This window comes from Carlito syrichta, unplaced genomic scaffold, assembly GCF_000164805.1.
Source record: "Carlito syrichta isolate Samal-C Ts95f unplaced genomic scaffold, Tarsius_syrichta-2.0.1 Scaffold312205, whole genome shotgun sequence".
NCBI classification, from domain to species: domain Eukaryota; kingdom Metazoa; phylum Chordata; class Mammalia; order Primates; family Tarsiidae; genus Carlito; species Carlito syrichta.
The window spans coordinates 484518-506524 of NW_007256301.1; the positions used below are offsets into that span (position 1 = coordinate 484518).

At 48.3% G+C, this 22007-nt stretch overlaps 1 protein-coding gene across 1 annotated transcript in view; it reads left to right on the forward strand.

The window, feature by feature from the left end:
• The window catches only part of EXOSC10 (exosome component 10), a 26892-nt gene extending 5380 nt beyond the window's left edge, over window positions 1-21512 (forward strand). Inside the window, exons 3-24 of the mRNA XM_021718468.1 lie at window positions 2207-2311; window positions 2608-2773; window positions 2948-3062; window positions 5456-5531; window positions 5729-5839; window positions 6229-6372; window positions 7779-7969; window positions 9282-9438; window positions 9598-9746; window positions 9918-9968; window positions 11185-11296; window positions 12922-12972; window positions 13114-13192; window positions 13291-13397; window positions 15138-15233; window positions 15479-15553; window positions 16909-16996; window positions 18005-18078; window positions 19152-19323; window positions 20056-20117; window positions 20656-20732; window positions 21377-21512. Coding sequence (XP_021574143.1) covers window positions 2207-2311; window positions 2608-2773; window positions 2948-3062; window positions 5456-5531; window positions 5729-5839; window positions 6229-6372; window positions 7779-7969; window positions 9282-9438; window positions 9598-9746; window positions 9918-9968; window positions 11185-11296; window positions 12922-12972; window positions 13114-13192; window positions 13291-13397; window positions 15138-15233; window positions 15479-15553; window positions 16909-16996; window positions 18005-18078; window positions 19152-19323; window positions 20056-20117; window positions 20656-20732; window positions 21377-21407 — 2289 coding nt within the window. The 3' untranslated portion in view covers window positions 21408-21512. The remainder of the gene's footprint in view (window positions 1-2206; window positions 2312-2607; window positions 2774-2947; window positions 3063-5455; window positions 5532-5728; window positions 5840-6228; window positions 6373-7778; window positions 7970-9281; window positions 9439-9597; window positions 9747-9917; window positions 9969-11184; window positions 11297-12921; window positions 12973-13113; window positions 13193-13290; window positions 13398-15137; window positions 15234-15478; window positions 15554-16908; window positions 16997-18004; window positions 18079-19151; window positions 19324-20055; window positions 20118-20655; window positions 20733-21376) is intronic.
• Window positions 21513-22007: the final 495 nt, after the last annotated feature.

The following is a 22007-nucleotide window of genomic DNA, read 5'->3' on the forward strand; positions in this document are numbered from 1 at the left end:
CCGCGGGCTCAGGCAATCCACTCTCCTCAGCCTCCCAAAGGCATGGGATTACAGGCTGAGCCACCGAGCCCGGCGGAAGTCTAAGTGCCTTATTAGGCCAGATGCGGTGGCTCAGGCCTATAATCTCAGTACTTTGGGAGACCAAGGGAAGAGGATTGCCTGAGTCCAAGAGTTCGAGACCAACCTGGGGAACTTGGTGAGACCCCATCTCTATAATCAAAAAATTAGCCGGGCGTGGTAGTGTGTGCCTGTAGTTCAGCTACTCGGAAGGAAATAAAGTGCCTTATTATGACTCTACCATCCAGATTTCCGTGCCCTGTTTATATTGCAAGAGTAGGGGCCTCTATCAGCCCAACCCAAATTTTGTCCACTGTTGTTGTTATTCAATATCTGCTGAACACCCCAACTCTCAGGATTGGAAACAGGTAAGTGTTATTCTGTCTAGCTTACTATCTATTTATGCTTAATTCTATAGCAGAGCATTATTTACAGAAATAGAGATCATCCAAAACAAATCTAACCTTCAGCCATGTGACGTGGAGATATTTAAAATCATGCTCTCCTATCCTGTGAAGTCATCTCTTCACTAGTCTGAATGCCCACAGGTCTTTCAGCAGTTGCTGATATCTCATGATTTCAAGTCCTGACATACTGCCATGTGTCACCCGGGTGCACCTCTATTAGTGGCGCCCAAACTGAACCTCCACATCTGCTTTGAAGTACAAAATAGATGAGGACTACCTTCATTCTCATCCTAAATACTGTACTTATACATTTAATGAGTGCGTTTCAGGGTTTTTGTTATTATTTTATTGGCCACATCACACTGTTAAATCATATTTGAATTTTCAGCCCAATTTAGAGCTGAAAAGACAGTAAGTCAAGTATTGGGGGAGTAGGTAGTTACTACCCTACCTGCCTTTGAGCGAATAATGCTTAATTACTTGATATGACACCCTAGTTACCTCTCATACATTGGTCCACTCTTTTTCTAAATTTTCATTTATTTTTTTAATAGACAAAAATTGTATAGATAATCCTTGACTTAAAGTGGGGTTATTTCCCAACAAACCCATCATAAGTGGAAAATGCATTTTGTACTTTTTTTTTTTTTTTTTTTTGAGTTGGAGTCTCACTCTGTCGCCCAGACTGGAGTGCAGTGGCCTCACCTGCTGGGCTCCGGCGATCCTTCCGCCTCAGCCTTCCAAGTAGCTGGAACTACAGGAGCGCACTACCACGCCCGGCTCATTTTTGATTTATGGTAGAGATGAGGTCTCGCCAAGTTGCCCAGGCAGGTCTCGAACCCACGGGCTCAGGCAGTCCACTCACCTCAGCCTCCCAAAGGGCATTTTGTACATTTAACCTACCTTTCGTACATCATGAGTTAGCCAAGCCCACCTGGAATGTGCTCACAATACTTACATTAGCCTAAAGTGGGCAAATCATCTGGCACAAAGCCTATTTTATAATAAAGTATTAAATATCTCCTGTAATTTATTGAATACTGTACTCAAAGTGAAAAACGGTGGTTTTATGGATATGGTTTATGGATATGATTTCTATTGAATGTGTATTGTTTTCTCACCATCATAAAGTCGAAAAACCTTAAGTTCAACTGTCATAAGTCGGGAACCATCTGTATATATTTATGATAAATAGCATAACTTTTATATATGTACATACATATATATTTTATATATACATATATTTATATATACACATACATACACACACAGTAAGTCCCCTACATATGAACATATTCCATCTAAGAGTGTGTTCGGAAATCCAGTTTGTTCATAAGTCCAAGAAAGTTAGCCTAGGTACTCAACTAGCACAGTTGGCTTTACAGTACAGCACCACTGCTTTTATGCTTGCTTCCAGACATCCTGGACTTGAAATAAAGATCCTATACTACTGTACTCTATACAGTACTATACAGTAATGTACACAAAAGCACAACCACTTGTAGAGGATGCACACATGTGACAATGTTCATCAGACACATGAACTAACTTTTGTGATTGAATATGCAAACACACGTTTGCATTTTTGAAAGTTCACAACTTAAAAGTTTGTAGGGAACTTAATGTATATATTTTTTTTCTCTTGCACATAATTCTCTGAATATATTTCTTTAAATTATTAGGTAATTAACTATGTTAACCTCAAAAGGAAGGTACTAAACGAATGCCTCCTCTACTCTTAGGGTATTTTACTGGATGAAGCATCAGGTGTAAATAAGAATCAACAGCCTGTGCTCCCTGCAGGATTACAGGTCCCGAAAACAGTCGTGTCTAGCTGGAACCGCAAGGTAAGGGCCCCTTCTTCAGATTAACTGGAGCTCCTGAAGTCAGCTTTACAACAGAGCTCTTGCCCCTTCTGACGTGCATTTCTGTTCTGTTGGACACAACTGGCCACTGCCTCCTCTGACGTGTTCTCGTAAACACATACAACCTAATTATACTTTGTACCCCCAGTCTCACACACACATTCTTACATGAATCTCACCTGGAATGTTCTGGTCTCCTTGGAAGACATTACATGGAATTTACTTTTCTAATTCATCGAGTTGCTGTGTTACAAAGGATTTGTATGCATTGATCATAGGCAGGAGAATATGGCAAAAAAGCAAAATCTGAAACTTTCCGGCTGCTTCATGCAAAAAACATCATTCGACCTCAGCTCAAGTTTCGAGAGAAGATCGACAATTCCAATACGCCATTTCTTCCAAAAATCTTCATCAAACCCAACGCTCAGAAGCCGCTCCCTCGGGGTGAGCCTGCGTTTGTCTTCCTTTCAGTCTGATGCAAGAGCCAGTGAGGGGTGACGGGCTCTCTGCCTCATTCCTTTCTTCATTGGTAGCCTATTAACCCCTCAGTAACTAGAAAAGACGTGAACATGCTGATCTCTTTTGTGATGGTGCTTTTGTCACTGCGTGTGTCCCCAGCTCTCTCTAAAGAGAGGCGGGATTGCCCACAGGATCGTCCTGAGGACTTGGACGTCCCCCCTGCACTGGCAGATTTCATCCATCAGCAGAGAACACAGCAGGTGGAGCAGGACATGTAAGTGCCTATGTCTGGCTTTTGTGCTGTGAGTTCTTACCTTTTTGCCACATTTTTACTCTGTTTTACTTCTGTAAACTGTGTACATGAAAGCAGTCTGAGGGGTGGGGTCTTTCCCCATATCCTAATATGAGTCTTAGCAGTGAAACCTCCTGTGTGTGTCCACAAAAAGCCTGCACTGCACTGTCTCATGTGAACCTACTACAGTCCTCAGAGGAGCAGTGCTCTTATCCTCGACTTCCCACAGAGCTAGAACTGTAAGCCCAAGTTTCCTTGAAATTGTCTTCCCAGCCGGGCTGGGTGGCTCAGCCTGTAATCCCGTGCCTTTGGGAGGCTGAGGTGAGTGGATTGCCTGAGCCCGCGGGTTCAAGACCCGCCTGGCAGCGAGACCTCATCTCCACAATAAATCAAAAAATCAGCCAGGCATGGTAGCGCATGCCTGTAATTCCGGCTACTCGGAAGGCTGAGGCGGAAGGATCGCCGGAGCCCAGCAGGTCGAGGCTGCGGTGGCCAGGAGCGGCCACTGCACTCCAGTCTGGGCGACAGAGTGAGACTCCAACTCAAAAAAAAAAAAAAGAAAGAAATTGTCTTCCCTCTGTACCACTCTGCCTTTCTTATTTGTTGGGAACTCAAACAGTGCGTAAGGCTCACTATTGAATTCAGTAAGGAAGAGGCAATTTGCAGTGAAAGCATCTTGGGAAAACTTCACTGAAAATAGGCAAGTGAATTTTGCCTTCAGTATATTGGGAAAAGTTGATAAAAACTTGCTTAGTATTGGCATTTTCCCCAGTGTACCAGAGTCTGTCTTAGCATTCATTCCTTCAGCCCCAACTCTCCACTGTGAGGCCACAAGCTACGTGCTGGAGGAATAAAGGTGATGAAAGGTGACCCTGCCCTTAAGGAGCTCACCACAGGCTGAGGCTTTTATGCAGATACATTATGAAGGAATGGCAAAAGCATAGCACTCAGCTCATGGCCTACTGAAATGTTTGCCCCATCCCTCTGACTTCCTCTTTGTTTTTTTTTGTTTGTGATTCCAAACCACTGAGAATTCTTTTTTTTTTTTGAGTTGAAGTCTTATTCCGTCGCCCAGGCTAGAGGGCAGTGGCACGCTCACGGCTACCACAGCCTCGACCTGCTGGGCTCCTTCTACCTCAGCTTTCCAAGTAGCTGGAACTATAGGCATGCGCTACCATGCCCAGCTAATTTTTTGATGTACTGTAGAGATGAGGTCTTGCCAAGTTGCCCAGGCTGGTCTCAAACCTGTGAGCTCAGGCAATCCTCTCACCTTGGCCTCCCAAAGTGCTAGGGTTATAGGCATGAGCCATCGCGCCTGGCCAGTTCTCATTCTTGGATCATCCACAATACTAGCCATACAGTGTTTTGCAGATAAGGGCTCAAATCTTTATAAAACTGCTTGGGGGCCAGGCAGAATGGCTCACACTTGTAATCTCAGCACTTTGGGAGGCGGAGGTGAGAAGATTCCGAGTCCAGGGGTTCAAGAGCACTCTGGGCAACTTGGCAAGACCTAGTCTCTATAACAAATCAAAAAATTAGCCAGTCATGGTGGCACACGCCTGTTGTTCCAGCTACTTGGAAGGTTGAGGAAGAAGGATCACCTGAGCCCAGCAGGTTGAGACTGCGGTGGCCATGAGTATGCCACCACTACACTCCAGCCTGGGTGACAGAGTTAGACTCCTACTCAAAAAAAAAAAAAAATGCTTGGGTCTCCAGTTCTGTCTAAAGAAATGAAAAGACTTTTGACTGGGTATGGTGGCTCACACCTGTAATCCCAGCACTTTGGGAAGCTACAGGGGTGAGATTGCTTGAGACAGGAGTTAAGACCAGCTTGGGTAACATAGTGAACCCCATCTCTGCAAAAATTTAAAAACTAAATGCACAGACATTTAATCACACTTTAGGGTGAATAAATATCACCTGATTTATTGTCATTGAAATAATGATGCTCTTTAAAATGATGCCACTTTCTTTTTTTTTTTTTTTGAGTTGGAGTCTCATTCTGTCACCCAGACTGGAGTGCAGTGGCCACTGCGGCCACCGCAGCCTCGACCTGCTGGGCTCCAGCGATCCTTCCACCTCAGCCTTCCGAGTAGCTGGAATTACAGGCATGCGCCACCACGCCCGGCTGATTTTTTGATTTATTGTAGAGATGAGGTCTCGCTGCCCAGGCGGGTCTCAAACCCGCGGGCTCAGGCAGTCCACTCACCTCAGCCAACCAAAGGCGCAGGATTACAGGCTGAGCCACCGAGTCCAGCAGATGCCACTTTCACAGTGGTATTTTTTCATTTGTTCTTACAAATTGGATAAGAGCTGTTGTTTTTCCTTTGAATATTGGAATTAGTAAAAAATATTTCTTTTTAAAATTTATTCAGGTTTGCACATCCCTATCAATATGAACTAGATCACTTTACTGCACCAGATTCAGTGCTTCAAAAACCACAGCCCCAGGTTGGTACCCACCTTAGTTTAAGGATGTGTCTAGTAGCCCAAGAAGAATCAAGTAGATTAGCTGATGTAATTTTAACTTTCTTTAAATATCTTTAAAATAGAAGGTTGGGGGTTTGGGTTATTTCTTGAACTCATTCATTTTGTACTTTACTGGGGATGCTTTTTAATGCTCCTTCTAACGGTGCCTTCTTGGTCAGTTATACAGGCCTGTGGAGGAGACACCCTGCCATTTTGTGTCCTTCCTGGATGAACTTGTGGAACTCAACGAGAAGCTCTTGAGTTGTCAGGAATTTGCAGTAGATTTGGAGGTATCTCGTAATTGACCTTGAGTGAAATTTGTACATTTGCTGTGAGTTCATCTCATGTGATGTGTAAAATTATACTACTTTTCGTTTATTTTTTGGTAAGAATTAATCATATAAATAACTTTGCTCTATAGCTGACTTCTAAAATCAGTACAAATTAGCCGGGCGTGGTAGTGCACGCCTGTAATTCCGGCTACTCGGAAGGCTGAGGTGGCAGGATCACCGGAGCCCAGCAGGTTGAGGCTGCGGTGGCCGGGAGCAGCCACTGCACTCCAGGCTGGGCGACAGAGTGAGACTCCAACTCAAAAAAAATAATAATTAAATAAAATCAGTACAGAAAGTCTAGTAGAATTGTGTATATTTTCTGTTCTCCCACTTTCTATGTGTTTTAGCACCACTCTTACAGGAGCTTCCTAGGACTGACCTGCCTGATGCAGATTTCCACTCGGACAGAAGACTTCATCATTGACACCCTTGAACTTCGAAGTGACATGTACATTCTCAATGAGAGCCTCACAGACCCAGCTATTGTTAAGGTCAGCCAGCCTTTTCTAGCTCTTGCATGTGAGTGTAAATATTTCAGTGCTTTTCAGTATACCATTTCATGTTTTTCAACCTCTGTCCAATAAAGTTGGGGGAGAAATTTTTTTTTTTTTTTTTGACACAGGGTCTAACTGTGTCATTCAGACTGGAGTGCAGTGGGATAATAGCTCACTGCATCCTCAACCTCCTGGACTCAAGCAGTCCTCCCACCTTAGCCTCCCAAGTAGCTGGGACTACAGGTTTGTGCCAGCTCACCTAGCTAATTTTATTTGGTAGAGATGAGTTCTGGCTATGTTGTCCAGGCTGATCTCAAACAATTCTCCCAAAGTGCTGGGATTATAGGCATGAGCAACCATACCCAGCTTTTTTTTTTTTTTTTTTTTTTGAGTCGGTCTCAGTCTGTCATCCAGGCTGGAGTGCACCGCAGCCTCGACCTGCTGGACTCAGGCCATCCTTCCACCTCAGCCTTCCAAGTAACTGGAACTACAGGCACACGCCACCACACCTGGCTCATTTTTTTGTGATTTATTATAGAGACGAGGTCTCACCATGTTGCTTAGGCTAGTCTCTAATTCCTGAGTTCAGGCAACCCACACAACCCCACCTCCCAGTGTACTGGGATTATAGACACGAGCCACCATGCCCAGCCTCTAGCTTTGTTTCTAAACCCCTATCAGAATTTTTTAAATTTTTTTATTTTCTTTTTATATAGGCTCTTGCTCTGTTACTCAGGCTAGAGTGCAGTGGTACAAATTAGCTCACCACAGCCTCACAAACTCCTGGGCTCAATCCTTCTGCCTTAGCCTCCCAAGTAACTGGGACTACAGGCACTAATTTTTAAAAATTTTTTTGTAGAGATGGGGTCAAGTGTTTCTCGAACTCTTGATCTCAAGTGATCCTTCCACCTCAGTCTCCAGGGTTGCTGAAATTACAGGCACAAACCACCATGTACAGCTAAACTGTACATATCTTTTTTTTTTTTGAGTTGGAGTCTCACTCTATCGCCCAGGCTGGGGTGCAGTGGCACGCTCACGGCCACCGTAGCTTTGACCTGCTGAGTTCAGATGATCCTTCCACCTCATCCTTCCAAGAAGCTGGAACTACAGGCATACACCACCATGCCCGGCTAATTTTTTGGTTTATTGTAGAGATGAGGTCTCGCCAAGTTGTCCAGGCAGATCTCGAACCCCTGGACTCAGGCATTTCTCTCACCTCGGCCTCCCAAAGTGCTGGGATTGTAGACATGAGCCGCTGTGCCCAGCCAGCTGTACATATTATCTTAATCTTTAATAGAACGTTGGCATCTAACACCGTTGTTCTGATAAGCTAGAGGCAGGGTTAATTTCAGAGCACAGTGGCCTTAAACCAGTTTACCGCATGACTTTGGTTTTGTTTTCAGGTCTTCCATGGTGCCGATTCAGACATAGAATGGCTACAGAAAGACTTTGGCTTGTATGTAGTAAACATGTTTGACACCCATCAGGCAGCACGCCTTCTTAACCTGGGCAGGCACTCCCTGGAGCATCTGCTGAAACTCTACTGCAGCGTGGAGTCAAACAAGCAGCATCAGCTGGCTGACTGGAGAATACGGTCAGTTTGCTCTTTATGAGGAAGTGTGGGTGGCAGAGGAAAGTGTGCTTGTTCATTGATCCGTTGTCCATGAGACCCGTGTCTGGGCCGTGCCACTATTTGAATCATGATAGATGACGTCAGGCTTTTCTCCAGGTGTTTTCAGCAGCATAACAGCAGCAGGAAATTGTAGGATGATAATGTGAAGTCTGTGTTGGGCTGATGCTGTTATGCCATGCTTCGTGGAAATAGTGGTTGAAGCAGAGGTGCCATGCCGGCATCTACCATGCCAGCCTCTTGCTTGGAACTTGGTCTCTCTAGCAGGCATGGGTTGTACATATGTGTGCATAAGAGGGAGAGGATCTGTATTTGGGAGAGGATTTTAACACTGTTGATTTGGCTTTAAGATAAGCATTTTCTGTAATTTGAGGTAGCCGTTTTGCCACACTTCTGATCATGTTTGTTCGGATGGCTCGCTGCCTTCCCGAGGGTGCAGCTGTCAGAGGAAGACACCACTGAGCTTTTCTCCAATTCCACATGCCAGATTTTCTAAATATAAAAATAAAACTACGTTCAGTCGAAAGAAGTCCAAATAAAAAATGGAAGCTGATCAAATCTAATAACCATTCCCTGTTATTGAGCCCTTACCTGTGCCACACCCTGGGCTCAGCACTTCAGGGATGTGGTCATGTGTAGTCCTCACAACAGCATTTCACAGGTAAGGCAAGTGAGGCAGGTTTAGGTGGGTAAGCTTGGAGAGGTTAAGGAACTTGTCTGGGACAGACAACTGGAGCTGAGGTTCAGACTATGGTGCCCTTTTTCTCCACCACAGTATTGCTCTGTCTACAGCTGTTAAAATGATGGTTTTTCATGTTAAAATGCAGACAATGAACCGGGCATAGTGGCTCACACTTGTAATCCCAGCACTTTGGGAGGCAGAGGCAAGAGGATTGTCTGAGTCCTGGAGTTCAAAACCAGCCTGGGCAACTTGGCGAGACTTTGTCTTTACGATAAATAAATAAAAAAATTAGCGAGGTATAGTGATGCCTGCCTGTGGTTCCAGCTGCTTGGAAGCCTCAGGCGAAGGATTACCTGAACCAAGTAGGTCGAGACTCCAGTGGCTGGGAGTGTGCCACTGCACTTCAGCCTGGGCAACAGAGTGAGAGACTCCTGCGCAAAAAAAAATTGCAGACAATCTTGGCATAACTACAATACTGGCTGTGAAAGAATCTTTCCTATCAGAAGGGTCCAAGGAAGGCCCAGCACCACACTGTAGACAGACTGAACTGCGGTCTTGGAGCAGTCAGTGACCCAGTGTCCTCCGCACTTCTAGCCCCCTGCCCGAGGAAATGCTCACCTACGCCCGTGATGATACCCACTACCTGCTGTACATCTACGACAGGATGAGGCTGGAGCTGTGGGAGCGCAGCAACGACCAGCCGGTGCAGCTGCAGGTGGTATGGCAGCGGAGCAGGGACATCTGCCTCAAGGTAGCGTCACGCAGGCCCAGCACTCAAGCTCTCTGCTTCTCGTCAGGTTCTGTTTCTTATGTTTGCTCCTGACATTTATGGAAAGAACCAGATGTTTTGCAGAGCCCAGGGCACAATTGTAATTCCTGTTGATTTTGAATATTCTTTAATATTTTGCAGAAATTTGTCAAACCTATCTTTACGGATGAGTCCTATCTTGAACTATACAGAAAGCAGAAGAAGCATCTGAACACGCAGCAGTTGACAGCCTTCCAGCTGCTGTTTGCCTGGAGGGATAAGACAGCTCGCAGGGAAGATGAGAGTTATGGGTAAGGGGTTAAAGAGGCTTCTCAAACTTGCTTCTAGACTTGGCGGATCTCATAAGGAAATAATGGGTTCTCTCTCTTTTGCTGTGAAAACTGGTTGTTTCCTTGTGTTATAACCTTAATGGAACTTACTGGCTGAATGTCATGTGTTTCCATTGTGTGTTTTTTTTCCAGATATGTTCTGCCAAACCACATGATGCTAAAGATAGCTGAAGAGCTGCCCAAGTGAGTCTGAGAGCCGATTCGTGTGTTGTGACTTCTCAGTAGCACTCATGTCCTTCGGAATGGAGCTTTTCTGATGGCTCTTACCCAAGGCTGTTTACTCAGGGAAGATTAGGGCTCTAAGCTTGGAGGGTAGCAGATTCAAGGAATCAAGAATCTTTGCCCTCGGGCTGCTATTTAAGGCTAAAACTTCTGACCTGGAACGACTTCTGTGATTATGCCTCATCTTGAGTTTAGTGTAAGTCTCTGACCCTATGGCCTCCAGTTGCAGGGGAAGAAAATGTCTCAGGTTCTCTCATCTATACTTCCTTCCCGATTTAGACATTTTGTGACGCTAAATGCTTTGTGATATTAATTGAAGTATAAACAGGAACCACAATCACCATTTGCTGGTCACCCTGCAGAATTGAGAAACAACCGTGCTGTGGTACTTGTCTCCAGCTTGCCCATTGGCAGGAGTTGGGCTTTGAGAGGCATCAATTTAAAGCTTGGTGCAGCAAAGGGCATACGGAGAAGCAGTTGGCCCGGGCTGCCTTGACGGAACGTGTTTCCTTAGTCTGCTAGTCGTGGCTTGAGCCCAGCTGTGGCCCCCCAGCTTTGCCCAGTTGTCACTCTTATCTGGAGCCTGCGACAAGTAGCGTGTATTCTTTTTTTTTTTGAGTTGGAGTCTCACTCTGTTGCCCAGACTGGAGTGCAGTGGCTGCTTCCAGCCACCGCAGCCTCACCTGCTGGGCTCCAGCGATCCTTCCGCCTCAGCCTTCCGAGTAGCCGGAATTACAGGCGCGTGCTACCACGCCCAGCTAATTTTTTTTTTTAATTTTATTGTAGAGATGAGGTCTCACCTGCCCAGGCGGGTCTTGAACCCGCGGGCTCAGGCAATCCACTCACCTCAGCCTCCCAAAGGCGCGGGATTACAGGCTGAGCCACCGAGCCCGGCTTTTTTTTTTTTTTAATTGGAGTCTCACTCTGTGGCCCAGGCTGGAATGCAATGGCACACCCACAGCCTCAACCTGCTGGGCTCAGGTGATCCTTCCAAGTAACTGGAACTACAGGCATACACCACCACGCCTAGCTAATTTTTCTTGATTTATTATAGAGACGAGATCTTACCAAGTTGCCCGGGCTGGTCTTGAACCTCTGGATTCAGGCAATCCTCTGGGTTTTATAGGCGTGAGCCATCGCTCCCATCTCAAAGTTGCGTGTTTTTACTTGTCTTCAGGGAACCTCAGGGTATCATAGCTTGCTGCAACCCGGTACCACCCCTTGTACGGCAGCAGATCAACGAAATGCATCTTCTAATCCAGCAGGCTAGGGAGATGCCCCTGCTCAAGGTAGGTCTTTCTGCTCCAGGGCCTCAACTCCATAGACCTATTCTTTGTGTTAGCTCTTATTCCTTGCAGTCTCCAGATACATGAGCTGGTCTCCTGAGCAACCCTGAGGTAATAGTAGGATTTAGGAAATCCCGTGGGTGTGTCCTTTTGGGTTTAGATACTTTTCTTCCCTTTTTTTTTTTTTCTTGAGTTGGAGTCTCACTCTGTCGCCCAGGCTGGAGTGCAGTGGCATACTCACAGCCACCACAGCCTTGGACCTGCTGGGCTCAGCTGATCCTTCCACTTCAGCCTTCCAAGCAGCTGGAACCACAGGCATGTGCCACCATGCCCAGCTGATTACTTATTTATTTATTTTATTGTAGAGGTGAAGTCTTGCCATATTGCTCAGGCTGGTCTTGAACCCTCAAGCTCAGGTAATCCTCTCGCCTCTGCCTCCCAAAGTGCTCAAATTACAGGCGTGAGCCACTTGCCCCCGGCTTTCCTTTCTTTCTTTCTTTTTTTAGTGAGAAAGCAGAATGTATTGAGAGGACAGAAAAGCTTCCATAGTAGGAAGGGACCCAAGGGGGTTGCCCTGCTTTTCTTTATATAGTCAAAAGCTGAATCTCCTCCTTCTTATTTTATGACTTTTATCTTTGATGATCCGACGGCAAATGGCATCTGATGACCAGGCCAACTTGCTTCTGTCCTGAGGCCATTCGTCTGACAGAATGAGGCAGAGCGAGGTCTCAGCACAGGGAGTTTGTCTTGGGAGCCTGGCAGCCATCCCCATGTGAAGTGGGAGCATCCTGAGTGAGCATGGTGAACGGAGTGGAAAGGGAGACAGGGCTGGGAAGCTCTGGGAGAAGAGACTGGTGGGACTTGATGACGGAGGATGGCAGGGGCTACTGGTTACCATAAGCAGGAAGTGCTGCAGAGGCGCTGGGTGAATGACAGTGGAATCCAGGAATGATGGAGGTGTAGTGCAAACAGCTTCCTCCCGATATAAAGCCTGGTGATGGGAAATGTGAGAACCCTGAACAGAAATGGAAATTCAGACGGAGCTGGTGTTGTGAAGGAGATGTTAAGTTCAGGCCCACTTAGATGCAAGCAGGCTGTTGAGCTAGGGTTCACTACCAGCCTAGGCAACATAGTGAGACCTCATCCATACAATAAACAAAAAATTAGCCAGCTGTGGTGGCACGCACATGTAGTTCCAGCTACTTGGAAGGCTGAGGCAGAAGGATCACCTGAGGCCAGCAGGTTGAGGCTGTAGTAGCCGTGCACTCCATCCAGCCTGGGCGACAGAGTGAGATCCCAAGTAAAAAAAAAACAAAATCTTTTTTTCTTAGCTCTGTCATTTGTCCAAGTAAAGAGAGAAACCCTGGTTACTAGAAAAGACTTTCTAGCTCTTTGGAATCCTTCAAATTGTGCCTACCATGATAAAGAGCTTTCTTTATTCTTTCATTCAACAAATAATTCCTGGGGACCAAATAATTAGAGTGCCAGACACTGCAAGGGGTGAAGAGATGAAGAAACTCTCTGGGCTCCCAAGAAACAGTCTAGTGAAGGAGCACAGCTCCAGGGCTGGGTGGGACATTCATTGAGTTTAGGCAACTTTCCTCAGATTCTCTGTTTCTACTCCTTAGTCCGAAGTTGTAGCTGGAGTGAAGAAGAGCGGACCACTGCCCAGTGCTGAGGTAGAGTGTCGTTTCTGTGGTCTCCCCGTGGGAAAACATCTGCCAGTGCAAAGGCACCCCCTGACAAGGACCAGAGCTGACACTGCTGGTGGAAAGCTGCTGTATGCTTGCAGGTCAGCCTGCTGGTTTCTTTTTATGCAGAGACTGGAGAATGTTCTCTTTGGACCTCACGACAGCTCCCACGCCCCTCCAGATGGCTATCCGATCGTGCCAACTGATGGTAATGTCTAGGGCCCTGGGACTGTCCTGGAGATGCTGGGACTACTACTGTGTGTAAAACCGTGTAGACTTTGTCCTTACTGATTTTTGTACCCCTAGGATCTGTGCCAGTTCAGAAACAGGCAAGCCTCTTCCCTGTCCAGAAAGAAGAGACCTTACCAGATACCAAATGCCTTATTGCTACAGCTGTCATCACATTATTTAATGTGAGTAACACAGACATGTCGTTGAGGTGACACAGACTCAGGGGTTTATTTGGTTTATCAAACAGGCTGTCTGCCTGGAGGGTTGCATACACTGAAAGACTGATACCAAGAGTTAAACCCAGCAGTGAGGGGTGGCATGGAGACGGTGAGCATGGTACTGTTTGCTACTCTGGAAGAGATGAGTGTGGGAGGGGATGGAGGAGTTTCTGTGTGTAAAGAAGTCCTCAAGGAAAGATTGACATCCTGATACTTGCCAGTGGCTAGCAAGGAGGAGGGCGTGGGCTAAGAAGACACAGAAGCAGGACTTTTCAGACACAGCCATGGGGGGGACAGTGCAACTTGAAGCCCAGCAGTGGTGGCATGACGCTTTCTGACAAACTGGAGAGTGTGCTGCATGCATCTTCCTGACTGACCCCAGCACCATCCAGTTGTGTTTCCAGTGAAGAAGAGAGAATTTGAAAACCATCATTTCCACACTGTGGCTCACTGGGAAAGAGGGGCAGGCTGTGCAGGCACAAGTGAGTGGGTAGGCCTTGTTGCCCGTCCCTGGGAGAGGCTACCATGATGGTGGTCCTCTGTGACAGAGCCAGTGTGGCTAACCCAGGCCCGGCCGTGTCCCTGGAATGTGCATCGGGCTGTGACAGCCTTCCTGCCTGTTTCTGCCAGTGTTTGAAACTCAACGTTCCTTGCAAAAGGAAGACCAGAGTGCATTTGTTGGTCAGGATGGATGAATGCTGTAAACCAGAGATAAAAGGAAAATGCCAGATAAAACTTAATACCACAAACAGCAGGAATAGTAGAAAGAATTGAGAGAATTGAGAAGGAGAAGCAAGAATACTGCCTATCTGGAATAAAGACAGTTGGCGAGATTCCCAGATGTTCAGATGACGAAAAAGCTGCGAGGGCCCATAGGTTACAGAAGCAAACTTTCCAACCATCCTGTCATGCTGGAGAGTAGGACCAGAGCCTGGAGGCTGAAATGCCACCTGCAAAACGTGCTGCTTTGGGTTTCACTTAATTACAGTGAGGTTGGGTCTTGCTTCAGCAACTCATGAGGAAAGTCTAGGAGCCCTAGTTGACCACAGAACTAATTCAAGCCATCAAGGGGATGGAGCAGCTGAAAGTGTTCGCAGAAGCTTTAGGCTGCGTTGATTCAAAAATGCTTATTTAGTCAAAAGAAGGCTGTGGTGTCCCTGTAGCTTGCACGTGAATGAAAGGCGGCTGGAAGCAACATTCCATTGCATGATTTCATCAGTCCCTCATGAAAACCCCGACCATGACCCTACACCTAACCCTAATCCCTAAACCCTAAACCCCTAACCCTAACCCTCTAACCCTCTAACCCTGACCCTTACCCTAACCTCTAGCCCCTAACCCCTAGCCCTGACTTCACAGACTCCGACCCTGACCCTGATCTCGGATAAGGAAATATTACGTTTCTGATATCAGCTAAGACCTCAGGTTCTAGAACCAGACAGTGCTGGGTTTCAATCCCTGTTCTGCCCCCTTGCTGTAAGGCTCTTCATAACCTCTCCAAGCCACGATTTTCTCTGTAAGGTGGTGAGAATGCCACCATATACTTCATAGACTGTAAGGACACAGTGTGCTGTTCCAGGCACAGTGCTTACACATGGGAGAGCTTAGGAAAAAACACATGGGAGAGCTTAATGTCATTGTTGTTCTCTTGCTTGCCCCAGAATGATCCTGGGTATAAATGGTCATTTCTGTCTGTACCTGCAGGAACCTAGTGCTGAAGAAAATAGAAAGGCTTCATTAACAGCTGCACAGAAAAGAGCCCAGAACATAATGGAGTCCTTTGAAAACCCTTTCAGGATGGTGAGTGGTAGTTGTGTGTGCTTGGGGCTGGCAGATACTCAGGGATGTCTTCATCTCTATATGTCCTTTACCTGGATAAGAAGCAGTACATCCTTGGAAGGAGGAGGCCTCAACACGGGGTATGTCAGTCATCCCTGTGTCCAGGCTGAGACTCTGAGATGACACCAGCAACCCCTTCCCAGCACCTCTGTCTTGGCACCCAGGGCCCCTTTCTGTAGCATCTCAGGACTATTTCCTTCCCCCAGTTCCTGCCTTCACTGGGACACCGGGCTCATGTCTCCCAGACAGCCAAGTTCGATCCATCAACGAAAATCTACGAAGTAAGTGGATTTGTCACCTTTTCTAAAAGAGACTCTAAGCAAAGTGTCATCTTCATTATTTAAACTAAGTTTCTATTTTAGACAAGCCCTCTTATCTGTGAACCCCAAAAAATGAACACAGAAGCCCTTTGTAGCTAAGCATTGTTTCTAGGGAGAGGGACCAGGGTCAGTCAGAATCTTAAAAGCATTTGGAAACTTTTTTTTAAGTTGGAGTCTCACTCTGTCACCCCAACTGGGGTGGAGTGCAGTGGCATGCTCACAGCCACCCTAGTGTCAATCTACTGGGCTCAGACGATTCTTCTGCCTCAACCTTCCAAGTAGCCAGAACTATAGGCATGCACCACCACACCCGGCTAATTTTTTGATTTATTGTAGAGACAGGGTCTCACCAAGTTGCCCAGGCCAGTCTTAAACCCCTGGGCTCAGGCAATCCTCTCGCCTCAGCCTCCAAAATGCTGGGATTACAGGCCTGAGCCACCGCACCTGGCCTAACATTTGGAAGTCTTTTAAGAAACAATTCTTTGTTTCTGGTTTTTAAATTGAGGTTTAATTTGTATGTAGTAAAGTATACACAAATATTAAACGTATAGCTTGACGCATTTGTCCCATTAAGGCTCTTAAAGGTGACTTTAATCGTAAACCACTCTGTCTTACCATTGCTTGATTTGTTTCTACCAACCTCCCCTGGGTCCCCATGCGATGATTCTGGGCACCAGCGTGTTAATTGTTGTCAACGGGCATCTGCTCTGCTGTCACGGGCCCTGGCTCCCTCTGATCAGCAGCCCAGTCCTCAGTAGGCAGAGCCCGAGAGCCTGGCCCTTTCGCTGAGGGTTTGCCTGCTGTTTTTAGAAATGGACAGTCAGTGGGGTTTTGCCTTTTCTCCTCTTTTCCCCACTGGTTGTGGCTGCACAGCTGTCCCTCATTGTGCTGATGCCCCGTGTCACCCAGGTGAGCACAGAGCCTTGCAGAAGCCCTGCCTTGAGTCCACACCACTGTTTCCCAGTCTTCCCCGGGACAGGTTATTCAGCCTCCCCAGCCTGCTTTCATCTCTAGAGAGAAGGTGATGACAGTCCCTTGTCCCAGGTTATGGAAGGGATTGAATGAGACACTGGATGAGAAATCCTCCACCGGTGCTGGAGACTGGCTGCACTTCATCCTCCTTGATGAGGATTTCATGGTCGAAGCCAGCATGAGGCTCTGGTTTTTGTGTCCTTAGATTTGGAATCTCTGGCTTAGAATGTGCATGCTCACCAGATGACAGATGAGCATACCCTGTGCTGCCTTGTTTAAAAAGGAAGGCAGTTCTAGGAGGTGGAGTGTGGGAATTTTTTATGTTATGTTTGTGTTCATTATAGATCAGCAATCGTTGGAAGCTGGCAAGTCAGGTACAGGCACAAAAAGAATCTAAAGAAATTCTCAAGAAGAAGGCAGCTGAGCAAACAGGTAGCATTCACTTCCTTGTAAATTCAGCCAGCATATTTGTCAGAGAACAATCCTTGCACATCAGCTGTTTATTCAGTCATTTTGCAAAGTGCTGGAACTGACATGAATGAAACAGGCACAGCCCAGCCCCGCCCTGTGGCATTTACCCTCTGCTGAGGGATGGTGGAGTCCATGTCTGTTCTGTCGGATGGTGGTAGTGCTGTGCAGAGGGATGAGGAGTGCTTGGGAGGTGGTCACTGTGTCTCGATGGTGGTTAGGGAAGGCAGTCTAACGTGGTGGTCAGCAGAGGCCTGCAAGGTCTAGGGTGGCATTCTGGACTGACAGCACAGGGAGGCCAAGGGCCCTGGGTGGCAGCTTGTGGGGCATGCTTGCGGACAGCAAGGAGGCCTGCATGGCTGAGCAGAGCAGGTGAAGGAGGGGCGGGAGATGAGGAAGAACAGTCGGGCCACGGCAGGACTCTGGCCGTTACACTGAGTGGGCTGGGAACTTGGAGGTCCTGAGCAGAGAAGAGACAGGGACTGACTTTCATCTTGCCACGCTCCTGTGGCGACCATGTTGGGAGTCAGTCAGGAGACAGGACAGGGACCCATGGCGGGGGAGAGGGATGGTGTAAGGCTGACAGCGTTTGATGTGGGTGTGGCCTGTGAGAGGAAGGAAGGGACCGTGGGTACCAGGAGGTTTGGTCCTGATCTCCGAGAAAGCTGGGATTGCCATAGGTGGGAGGAGCGGCTTGAGGGGGCGGGTTCTGGCCCTGGACGATCGATGCTGGTGCCATGATGGCTGTGATCCCTGTTAAGCCCCTGGTGCTGGGTCTGGGTTCACAGAGACAAGCAGACAGGGCAAGTGGCATCAGATGGAGAATGTCGGAGAGGGCCAGCCCTTGGCCTGTAGAGAGGGGGCTGGGGGGCAGGAAGGGGGGATCAGCGTGACAAGCCATGGCAAGGCCAAGTCCATGGAGGATGGAGCCGGGCTGTGGGCTCTGTCACTACAGACCCCTCTCTCTCGCAGCCGCCCGGGAACCGGCGAAGGAGGAGTACAAGGCCGTGGCGCAGCAGGCTGTCTCTGCGCGACAGCAGGCCATGGTATGTGCGGGCCCTTCTGTTGTCAGTGACCTGGATGCCATGGTCAGGGTCATCCTCAGATATCTCAGGGGAGCTTCTCGGCTTCAGCTCAAGAGCTTTCCTCCCCCCACTCACCCTGCTTGTCCACGAGGCCGGCCTCGTTTTCCCTCCACCTCTTTCGTCGTCGTTCCTGTTCGAGGGAGTCTTCCACTGTGAGCACACGCCTGTAGGTGTGCACAAGCTGTTGAGGTCTATTTGTTTATTTGTTTATTCGTTTATGCGAGTTGGGGCCTCACACTGTTCCCCAGGCTGGAGCGCAGTGGCATAGTCACAGCTCACAGCAACCTCGTCCTCCTAGGCTCAGGCGATCCTCCAGCCTCAGCCTCCCAAGTAGCTGGGACTATAGGTACCCACCACCGCACCTGGCTAATTTTAAGTTTTTGTAGTAATGAGGTCTCACCATGTTTCCCAGGCTAGACTCAAACTCCTAGGCTCAAGCATTCCTCCCACCTCGACCTCCCAAAGTGCTGGGATTGCAGGCATGCAGGCATGAGCCGTCACACTCAGCCCCTGCCCTTTTTTTGAGTTGGAGTCTCACTCTGACGCCCAGACTGAGGTGCAGTGGCACACTTATGGCCACCGCAGTCTTGATCTGCTGGGCTCAGGTGATCCTTCCGCCTCAGCCTTCCAAGTAGCTGGAACTACAGGCACGTACCACCACGCCTGGCTAATTTTTTGATTTATTGTAGAGACGAGGTCTTGCCGTGTTGCCCAAGCTGGTCCCAAACCCATAGGCTCAGGCAATCCTCTCCCCTCGGCCTCCCAAAATGCTGGGATTATAAGTGTGAGCTACTGTGCCCAACCTAGCCCCTGCCTTTCTTAAATGGCCTCATGTCATTGTCCACTGAGGACCTTGTTCCACCTGGCGCTGAGTGTGATGGTCCTTAAGTTCTAGCCACTGCACCTCCCCAACCACTGCCTCGATCTTCAACCACATGGGCAGGTGAGGCCCCAGCTGCTTGTGGAGGCCAGCAGGGTTCTCTCCTCTCCCTTACACCTCCTTGCTTCCTTTCCTGGGTGTGTTCACTCTACAGCTAGAAAACGCTGCCAAGAAGAGAGAGCGGACAGCAAGTGACCAGAGGACCACAGAGCAGAAGCAAGAGAAGAAACGACTCAGAACATCCAAGAAGCCAAAGGACCCAGATCCACCCGGAAAGGACTTTACCCCATACGACTACAGCCAGTCAGACTTCAAGGCTTTTGCTGGTGAGGAAGTACTGGGCCCCAGAGAGGGATCTGGCCATGTCAGGGGGAGGGTGTCTGTAGAGCAAAAAAAGAGCACGACTAAGGTGCCCATATGCCCTGCCAAGTCATGGCACCAGCCAGGAGTTGCTGGACTTGCCCAAGAACCTGTAGGGCCAGGGACAGATGCCACTGGACTCACAGCAGCCACTGTGGTGGTTTAGCAAGATCACTGGTCACTTCCCTTCCTCCCAATAACTGTGCCCAGAAAACACATTCATCCCCACCCCCACTCCCTATACACCAAACACCCTGATGCCTACAAGATGCATCTTGATGGCTCCTCAGGCTGTGAGGTCCATCTACCCTGAAGGGGCTGCAGATGGCATTCCTGGCTCCATGGCAGCCCCTGAAGCAGCACACTCCTTAGGAAATAGAGTCTACACACGGTCCTTTCTGCAGGATGTCACCTCAGTTCCCAAGTCCCTGGTGGCGTCACCTGGCACATGAGGTCAACGGATTCCTTGGTGTGAAAGTGGCCAGTGCCTTAGACCCTGTCCCTGCATTTTGAGAGATCCAGGAGGTGTGGGCCTGGTCTTCAGGCTGCCTGGAGGCACCAGGAGCATCATGTATAAACTTACTTGAGCCACAGGCCCACACACTTCCTGGGCACTCTAGTCCTGGCCTCATGGCAAGCTTGTTTTGTGTGTTAACTCATTTCCTGACCATCAGCCTCTCTTACCTCTTACCTTTCAGGAGACAGCAAGTCCAAACCTTCTTCCCAGTTTGATCCAAACAAGCAGACCCAGTCTGGCAAGGTAAGGCGTGACCCTGGAGGATTCTGGCATGTGTGTGGTGCTCGTTTCTGACCTCTTCTTCCTTTGCTGAGAAGACAGTTCGTCTAGGAAACCTTTGTCTTTTTTCCTCACCTCATTGATTCTCAGAGATAGACAATACTCATCAACTATTTCAGCAACTAAAAAAAAGAGGCTATAAAAGCTAGTGTTCAGTTTTAAAGGGTATTATTCTGTGTTTGCTACCATGGGAACTATAGCCACGGGCCAAAAGCACTCCCTCTGGGACCAGCGCAAGCCTGCATTTGCCCTGCGTGGGTGTCAGTGCCCTGCCAGGCAGACTGTGCGGCTACAGGTTGGGCCTGTGAGGGGGAGGCCTGGGTAAACCTCCCTGTTCCTTATGCAGCACATCCCGGCAGCCTCACTTGAGACACAGAAGAGTCTGGTTGCAAGGAAACCAGTCACACCTGTGGTGCTGGAGACTTTGGCCATATGAGCCTGGGTTTCTGTGTGTCTTGTGGTCAAGTTGTCACCCAACTTACATGGTTTCTTATTTTTCCAGAAATGCATTGCAGCCAAAAAACTTAAACAATCAACAGGAAACAAAAGCATGTCCTTTCCAACTGCAAAATCAGACAGGTATGTGGTTGATGGCCTGTATGGCCTGGGAGCCCAGCGAGAAAGCACCTGCCAGATTTGGTACATTCCAGGGTAGCTGCATGGTGAGTGCTCAGAGAGCTTCCACCAGCAAGTCCTTCCCACTGTCACTTGGAAAACAGAGAGGAGGGGAAGTGATTTGCTCTGCACACATATCACATAACCAGTCACTGCATCCCAGGACTCAGTTTCCTTCATTCTCACCTCTCTCCTGTTACCATTTTTCTTGGGGTCACCTTCCAGCAAAAGATGGGAGACTTTTCTAGACCAGCCTGTTTCTTAGGAATGAGAAAAAAATAAGTAAGCAATTTGAGCTGAAAACATGAAATGCCAGTACTCGGAGCAGACTCTGAGGTCAGGGGCTCTCCTGAGGGCAAGGCTCTGTGGAGAGCAGGTCTGCCTTAGTTGGTGCTGGCTCAGCCAGGCCTGGTGGGCTGCAGAGCACTGCCCACCCACACGGGAGGCTCAGAGGACACATTGCTGCTCAGCCAGGTTTTCCAGGACCCCTGACCAGCCGTTCTCCCTGTTCTGCGTGTTGAGGGTCTGCAACATTTTATAAACCAGCCAAGAACAAATACCCAGCCCAGCTGGGAGAAGTAACTCTTGTTTTCCTATTGTCTCTGCAGAGGCTTCAGGTACAACTGGCCACAGAGATAGTGTCAGAAGAGACCCTGACCCCATGGACTGGAAGCACCAAATGCTGGGGCTGCTTTTGTACAGACTCTTTTTTAAAACATTAAAAGTCATTCTTACTGGGGGAAAGCTGGTTCCTGACTTTTCTTTTGCTGCCACCACCACTCTGGCAGAGAGGACACATCCCATCCTGTCTGGGTGACCCTCAGCTCTCTGTGGACAGAGGTGAGTGTGCTTTCTAGAGAAAGCCAAAACTACTCATGAGGAGGAATGCCAGGGAGGCTGCGACTCAGAGGGGGCACCACCCACACAGCAGAGCATGGTGCTCACTGGCCTCTATCTAGGAGGTCCTAGGGCCATTTTACCTCCTCCCGAGCCTTCACAGAATGCGAAGAAAGCTAGCTGGCAAAACACCCATGGGAGGAAGAGCTGGTAGGTGCCCGATCCCCACGTGGCTCCTGGAAGACCCGAGCCCTTCTATGCTCCTGTCATTAAGAAATGCATAGGCCGGGCTCAGTGGCGCAGCCTGTAATCTCAGCGCTTTGGGAGGCCAAGGTAAATGGATTGCCTGAGCCCGCGGGTTCAAGACTCGCCTGGGCAACTTGACAAGACCTCATCTCTATA